At 30.0% G+C, this 8614-nt stretch overlaps 1 protein-coding gene across 1 annotated transcript; it reads right to left on the bottom strand.

Annotated features, from left to right (window-relative positions):
• Positions 1 to 2676: 2676 nt before the first annotated feature.
• On the bottom strand, positions 2677 to 8537 carry LOC106093415 (RNA-binding protein lark). Its single transcript, XM_013260472.2, has 4 exons — positions 8404 to 8537; positions 7025 to 7935; positions 3779 to 4023; positions 2677 to 3702 (listed from the first exon to the last, which is right to left on the bottom strand). The coding sequence occupies exons 2-4, from the start codon at positions 7709 to 7711 to the stop codon at positions 3603 to 3605; spliced, it is 1032 nt and encodes a 343-aa protein (XP_013115926.1). The 5' UTR covers positions 7712 to 7935; positions 8404 to 8537; the 3' UTR covers positions 2677 to 3602.
• Between the last annotated feature and the right edge of the window lie 77 nt (positions 8538 to 8614).

The following is an 8614-nucleotide window of genomic DNA, read 5'->3' as shown; positions in this document are numbered from 1 at the left end:
ACATTGCCTACTGAATTACGACAGTTTTTACTTGCTCCATATGTTTTTAAAAGGTAGCATACTGAGCATATATATTCTTGATCAGCGTAAAAATCTAAGACAATCTAGACATGTCCGTCCGTCTGTCTGTTGAAATCACGCTACAGTCTTCAAAAATAGAGATATTGAGCTGAAATTTTGCACAGAGTATTTTTTTGTCCATAAGCAGGTTAAGTTCGAAGATGAGCTATATCGGACAATATCTTGATATAGCCCCCATATAGACCGATCCGCCGATTTAGGGTCTTTGGCCCATAAAAGCCACAATTATTATCCGATTTTGCTGAAATTTGGGACAGTGACTTGTGTTATACCCTTCGGCGCCCTTCGTCTATTTGGCCCAGATCGGTCCAGATTTGGATATAGCTGCCATATAGACCGATCCTCAGATTTAGGATCTTAGGCCCATAAAAGCCACATTTATTATCCGATTTTGCTGATATTTGGGACAGTGAGTTGTGTTAGGCCCTTCGACATCCTCCGTCAATTTCGGTCCATATTTGGATATAGCTGCCATATAGACCGATCTCTCGATTTAAGGGTATTTTCCCATAAAAGGCGCATTTTTATCCGATGTCGCCGAAATTTGGGACAGTGAGTTATATTTAGCCCTTCGACATCCTTCGTCAATTTGGCTCAGATCGGTCCAGATTTGGATATAGCTGTCATATAGACCGATCCTCCGATTGAGGGTCTTAGGCCCATACAAGGCGCATTTATTGTCCGATGTCGCCGAAATTTGGTACATTGAGTTAGGTTAAATCCTTTGACATAGTTCTACATTATGGCACAGATCGGTCAAGATTTGGATATAGCTGACATATAGACCGATCTCTCGGTTTTAGGTTTTGAGGCCAGAAAAAGCGCATTTATTGTCCGATGTCGCCGCAATTTGGGACAGTGATTTGTGTTGGGCCCTTCGACATCCTTTTTCAATTTCACTCAGATCGATCAAGATTTGGCTATAGCTGCCATATTGTATATGGTTCAGATCGGTTTATTTTTAGATATAGCTACTAACAAGTAAAAGCGTGCTAAGTTCGGCCGGGCCGTATCTTATATACCCTCCACCATGGATCGCATTTGTCGAGTTCTTTTCCCGGCATCTCTTCTAAGGCAAAAAAGGATATAAGAGAAGATTTGCTCGGCTATTAGAGCGATATCAAGATATTGTCCGGTTTGTACCACAATTAAATTATATGTTGGAGACCTGTGTAAAATGTCAGCCAATTCGAATAAGAATTGCGCCCTTTGGGGGCTCAAGAAGTAAAATAGAGAGATCGATTTATATGGGAGATGTATTGGGCTATAGACCGATTCAGACCATAATAAACACGTATGTTGATGGTCATGAGAGAATCCGTCGTACAAAATTTCAGGCAAATCGGATAATAATTGCGCCCTCTAGAAACTCAAGAAGTCAAGACCCAAGATCGGTTTATATGACAGCTATATCAGGTAATGAACTGATTTGAACCATTCTTGGCACAGTTGTTGGATATCATGACAAAACACGTCGTGCGAAATTTCATTCCAATCGGATAAGAATTGCGCACTCTAGAGGCGCTAGAAGTCAAGAACTAAGATCGGTTTATATGGCAGCTATATCAGGTTATGGACCGATTTGAACCACACTTGGCACAGTTGTTGGATATTATAACAAAACACGTCGTGCAAAATTTCATTCCAATCGGACAAGAATTGCACGCTCTAGAGGCTCAAGAAGTCAAGACCCAAGATCGGTTTATATGACAGCTATATCAGGTAATAGACCGATTTGAACCATTCTTGGCACAGTTGTTGGAAGTCATAACAAAACACCTTAGACAAAATTTCAACCAAATCGGGTTCATGGTCCATTCATAATCCCAACCGACCTACACTAATAAGAAGTATTTTTGCAAAATTTCAAGCGGCTAGCTTTACTCCTTCGGAAGTTAGCGTGCTTTCGACAGACAGACGGACGGACGGACATGGCTAGATCGACATAAAATTTCACGACGATCAAGAATATAGATTCTTTATGGGGTCTCAGACGAATATTTCGAGCAGTTACAAACAGAATGACGAAATTAGTATACCCCCCATCTTATGGTGGAGGGTATAAAAAGACCAATATTTTGTTATACATAATTGAACATTGACTTGTAATTATTAGTATTTGGCCCAAATCGGATCATATGTTGGACAAAAGGTATGCAAATTTCACTGGATTTTGAAGAAAAGTGATTTACATATATACCCGAGTTGGTGGGTAGCCAAAGTTCGGCTGGCCGAACTTAACACCTTTTTACTTGTTTTGTTTACAATGGGTTTTTAATTCTATAATTTTGAGTAGTTTATAAATAGTAAATTAAAATAATTGTTATTTGATTTGCCGTTACCATATGTTGTATGTTTGTAATATTTAATAATGGGTCTTGTTGGCTTCTTTATCACATTAATAAAATGAAATGAAAAAATTTTTATTTACGGTAGGTAAATTGCTGCGGACAAAAACTCGCACATATATATTCGAAGTTTCGAATAGAGTTAATCGATAACAGATGCCATAATCCAAAAAAGTAAAACTAGAAGCGGGTGCGAGATTTAGGCCCCAGTTCAGCCATTCCAGATACACAAAAGAAAAATTCCAACTTTTTTGTCACAAAAATATTTGTGTTTTATTTTATGGCTTTATTTTTCCATCATATTTTTATGTATACACGTTTGTATGTAGTATGTATTTACATAGTGTAAATCTTAGAAATGTTCATCAATTGTTCTCTGTATGTGTGTATGTAACTAATACTACCTTTAAACCAAAGCGCAGCAGAATCAATGATAGATTTATATGCATGGGGGAAGGCAAGTGCATAAAGATACATATTGAAGAGTAAAATCTAAACATAATTAACTAAATACGTCTTAAAAAAATATGATATACTTCAAGATTATTTTTTGTTTGTTTTTCTTTAAAGATATTTCATCAAGATGTTTCTTTATATATAATGCGTATACAACTAGATGAGAAATCATTTTGGACAAGTACATAAAGAACTATGAACTTTATGGCTTCACACAAAAAACCATGGTGGACGACAAAAGACAATGGATTGGGCTGGGGAAATGAGGGCGGTACGGAGAAGCTAAGACAGGCAACTAGTATTTCCAATATAAACAAATTAAAATCAAAAGTATCATATATAGTGGTATTATAATGCTATATCCAAAGTAAAGCAGCAATCAAAATTTTTTAATCATAAGAAACTTTAAATTGTTGGTTTGCTTCAATAAGTTGGTGTGATAAGTTGATGACGGCCTGCAAATGCACGTGTCAATTGAAAGTTGCCTGAACTTAAGACAGTAGTTAATAATAACTAAATCTATGGACTATCCGCAATTGCCTAAACAATTTTTGGGGCAATGAATGTCCGAATAAAATTAACTTAACATAAAAGGAAATAATAAACAAATATTTACGCCTCTCAAAAGTTGATAACAAAAAATCTGTTATGAAATATTTTTTCCTCTTTAGTGCCATGTCTAGAGGTTTTGGAACTATTACTATAATACAGTTCATCTCAGTACGGTGCATAACGGCGACCGGGTGGTGAAGGTCCCCGCATACCGCGCGACGACATCATGCGGTCATCAAACGAGTCACGGCTAAAATCTTCATAACTGCGTAGAGCAAAAGACAAGGAAAGCAAAAAAGTTTTTAATAATTTGCTAATGATTTTCTGTGTAAAAAACTTACCCGCCATAGCGACCCATGCCATTGGAACTACGCGATGGTGGTGGTGGCGATCTGCGGCTAAACATACTATCATAGCCTCTGGATAAGCTGCTACCCCTCAGACTTCCACTCAACGTAGGTGGCAATGGCATGGGATCACGACGCGATAGTGGTGGTGGTGGGAAATCGCGCATGCGCGATCCCTGATAACGACGCTCGAACAAATCGCGTGAATCTTCGAAACGGCGATCATAGTAATCATAGTCCTGTAATTGCAAATCAATAAAACATTAGAATATATCGTAAAATTTGGAATAGATAATTCATAATTTATGAAGGATGTAGGTTTTTCTTTTCAAGGGAGATTGGAAAGAAATGGCTTTGTAATGGACAAATGCATAAAATGTTGGCTTAAACTAACTATGCAGAGTCTAAACCTATATTTTATAGAGAAAGTCTAAATCTCTATTTTGAAGAGAAAGACTGTACAAGAGGTGGAAAAAAATAAGTAAATAAAATAGATAGGTAAAAAATAAATAGGTAATAAAAAAAAATAAATAATAAAAAAAATAAATAATAAAAAAAGTAAATAATAAAAAATAAATAATAAAAAAATAAATAATAAAAAAATTAATTAATAATAAAAATAAAAAACAAAAAAAAAAATAATAAAAAAATAAATAATAAAAAAAATAAATAATAAAAAAAAATAAATAATAAAAAAAAATTAATAATAAAAAAAATAAATTACAAAAAAAAAGATAATTAATATTATATAATTAATAATAAAAATAAATAAGAAAAAAATTAATAATAAAAAAAAATAAATATTAAAACATTAAAAAAATAGTAATAAAAAAACAATGAATTGACAAAGCTGTTGACGAAGAAACATGGCATATCAGAAATCGCGATCTACCAGTCAGTGTTTTGAAAAGTTATACACACTTGCCCAACTTCTACAAGTTCGTTGCTATGCTAATCTTTGAATAGAAGTCCTTAAATATGATGTCGAGCCAGAAGACGTTCAAAAGATCGCAAAATAAAAATAAATTGAACAAAAATTAAAAAAAAAATTAGGAACTTAAAAAGATTATTAAAAAAAGAAATATACGCAAATGCGAACAGCCCACGAATATTCCATTAAGGAGCAAGGGTAAACTTCTCACATATCATTGCGTGCTGTCCAATTCAAATTGAAGTCAATGACAAGGAGCTTCCCTTTAATAAACAAGTCCGATCGGCGTACCGAAGTGGGACACATAAAAAATAAAGTAAAAAGGTCAATTTAAAAAAAAATAATCAAAATACACAAAAAAATATATAAAAACATAAATGATAAAAAAAAACAAATAAAAAAATATATATAAATGAAAAAAAAAAAAAACAAATAAAAAATATATATAAATGAAAAAAAAAAAAAAATAAAATATCAAAAATAATAAAAAAAAATAAAATACCAAAAATAAAAAAAAAATTAAATATCAAAAATAATAAAAAAAATAAAATATCAAAAATGATAAAAAAAAAATAAAATATCAAAAATAATAAAAAAAATAAATATCAAAAATAAAAAAAATAAAATATCAAAAATAATAAAAAAATAAAATATCAAAAATAATAAAAAAAATAAAATATCGAAAATAATAATAAAAAAAATAAAATATCGAAAATAATAATAAAAAAAATAAAATATCAAAAATAATAAAAAAAAATAAAATATCATAAATAATAAAAAAAAAAAATAAAATATCAAAAATAATAAAAAAAAATAAAATATCAAAAATAATAAAAAAAAATAAAATATCAAAAATAATAAAAAAAAAATAAAAAATCAAAAATAATAAAAAAAATAAATTATCAAAAATAATAAAAAATAAAATATCAAAACTAATAAAAAAATAAAATATAAAAAATAATAAAAAAATAAAATATCAAAAATAATAAAAAAATAAAATATCAAAAATAATAAAAAAGTAAAATATCAAAAATAATAAAAAAATAAAATATCAAAAATAATAAAAAAAAAATAAAATATCAAAAATAATAAAAAAATAAAATATCAAAAATAATAAAAAAAATAAAATATCAAAAATAATAAAAAAATAAAATATCAAAAATAATAAAAAAATAAAATATCAAAAATAATAAAAAAGTAAAATATCAAAAATAATAAAAAAAATAAAATATCAAAAATAATAAAAAAAGTAAAATATCAAAAATAATAAAAAAATAAAATATCAAAAATAATAAAAAAAATAAAATATCAAAAATAATAAAAAAATAAAATATCAAATATAAAAAAATAAAATATCAAAAATAATAAAAAAAAAAATGAAATATCAAAAATAATAAAAAAAAAAATAAAATAATAAAAAAAAAAATAAAATATCAAAAATAATAAAAAAAATATCAAAATAAAAAAAAATATCAAAATAAAAAAAAATAATAAAAAAATCAAATATCAAAAATTATAAAAAAATAAAATATCAAAAATAATAAAAAAATAAAATATCAAAAATAATAAAAAAATAAAATATCAAAAATAATAAAAAAAATAAAAAAAATAAAATATCAAAAATAATAAAAAAATAAAATATCAAAAATAATAAAAAATAAAATATCAAAAATAATAAAAAAAATAAAATATCAAAAATAATAAAAAAAATAAAATATCAAAAATAATAAAAAAAAAAATAAAATATCAAAAATAATAAAAAAATAAAATATCAAAAATAATAAAAAAAATAAAATATCAAAAATAATAAAAAAATAAAATATCAAAAATAATAAAAAATAAAATATCAAAAATAATAAAAAAAAAATAAAATATCAAAAATAATAAAAAAAATAAAATATCAAAAATAATAAAAAAAAAATAAAATATCAAAAATAAGAAATTAATTAAAAACATGAATAACTCCCAAATACCAAATTTATTTAAGAGCAACTTTTGATCAATAAAAATTTTCCATAAGTGGATTGAAAAATTGTTTAATAAAAAAAAACTAAAATTAAACATTTTCTCCCCATAAAGCAAATTTTCTCATGAACATATCATTAAAATACAAGGGGATACTTTTCTTTCTTAACACTCGAATTTCCTTAACCTACGAGTACCCCATTACATTTTTAAAAGCACATTTCTTTCCACTTCTTCACAACCATACACAGACATAAAATGTGTATGTATGTTTTTTTATGCATCTGATGATTGTGTAGCTGTGGGGGTGTTGTTTGGTTCATTCATATAAGCAAAATTATTACCCTAAAGCCATCCATAATGCGATCACGCAAGAATGGTGGTGGTGGCGGCGGTGGTGGGTAGGGATCACGTCCGTACATACGATCTCTGTAGCCGCCCGGCAAGTCTCGCCCACCGACATTGCCTCCGTACAAACGCGGACATTCTTTAGACCAATGACCCGGACGGCCGCAACGATAACACTGCTCTGGATCACCCATTCCGGGTTTTGGCCGCACACGACTGGTGGATACTTGCACTTTCAACGGTTGACCATCGACAACACGACCATTCAAGTCCTTGATACAATCATGCACATCACCGACGCAATCCAAATGTACAAAACCATAATTTCGGACGATATCGCATTCAACAACGGTGCCGTATTTCTTAAATAGTTCACGTACTTCTGGTGCCCGCGTTTTATCCGTTAGATTTCCCACAAAGATTTTCGTTGTGGGTGTATTGGGTGCACGGCGACTCTTGGCGGCTTCAACTTTAATACCGTTGCCATTTAGCATGTACCCGTTCAAATTCTCAATGGCCTTGCGGCCTTGTTCTTCAGTCTCCATGTGAACGAAACCATAGTTCTTGACGACATCACATTCAACAACGGTACCGTATTTCTCAAACAATGGCTTTAATTCCGTTGCCTGAGTTTTCTCATCTAAATTACCGATGAACAATTTAAAAGTGCCGGCTCCAGGCATGATGACACCAGCTGGCCAAGCTTACGGACCACGAAAAATTAACAACGTACAGCGAGAGAAGAGTAGAGCTGCGCAGCGTAGGGGGTGCGTTCGTCCGTTGCTTTTTTGGTATAGAGGATGACGTTGACGGCGATGTCGACGACGGCGCGTACAGATTACAACCGCAAAACCGGACTCGGACGACAAACGTTCTTTTGACGCAAAACTTTCTACGGTGTTATTTTCTAAATTGGAACAAAAATCAAATTTTTCTTTCTAAAATGTTTTTTTTTTTCATATAAAGAAGAAGCAAGAGATAGTTTGAGTAGAATATAATTAGCCGCAAAAGAGAAATAGAATATCTTTTCTTCACATAGCCACCAACATCAATGTGTTGTAGTCGCCGCATACAAAGACGAGACGCACCCAAAGTCGGCCATTTTTATTTTTCTCGACCCTATCATTTTTTTAAAATAATTTTCAAGTTTATGTAATACGGCCAAGATATTTAACAACTACTATTATAAAACACGTTTTATTATGGAAATAAGCTTGCATCTTTGCAAAATTTTAGATATGCAAAAATTTTATGCCGGCCAATTAGAAAAAATATGGCGTCCCATTTAAATTCAAGATATGCTTTCTTTTTCTTCATAGATATTCATCTAAAATAAAACGAAATTGTTTGCATTGATTCAGAACTATCAACTTACCCCGCTTACGATAATATATTGAAAAAAAATTAAGAAATTTTCTTGAAAATTTTCCCGAAAAATCTGCGGGAACACGATGTACTTTTTCTCACTCAATAGATACCGAAAAAATGAAAGTAGGTTTTTGACAGTGACATTCGCTTACAAGCTTAGTTACACACATTGGCTGCACTGATAGCAGGGGTGTTAGCACAATGAGAATGAGACTAGT

Source organism: Stomoxys calcitrans, chromosome 1, assembly GCF_963082655.1.
Source record: "Stomoxys calcitrans chromosome 1, idStoCalc2.1, whole genome shotgun sequence".
Lineage (NCBI taxonomy): Eukaryota > Metazoa > Arthropoda > Insecta > Diptera > Muscidae > Stomoxys > Stomoxys calcitrans.
Note: the sequence above shows the minus strand (reverse complement) of the source record. Positions and strands in the feature narration are given on the sequence as shown.

Bases quoted from the DNA above. Each gene is read 5' to 3' on its own strand.
- LOC106093415 (XM_013260472.2), bottom strand. From the start codon at position 7,711: ATGCCTGGAGCCGGCACTTTTAAATTGTTCATCGGTAATTTAGATGAG. The intron at 4,024-7,024 runs GTAATAATTTTG...TTGCAATTACAG, and splicing joins GCATTATGGATGGCTTTAGG to GACTATGATTACTATGATCG. The intron at 3,703-3,778 runs GTAAGTTTTTTA...TGCTCTACGCAG, and splicing joins GGCATGGGTCGCTATGGCGG to TTATGAAGATTTTAGCCGTG.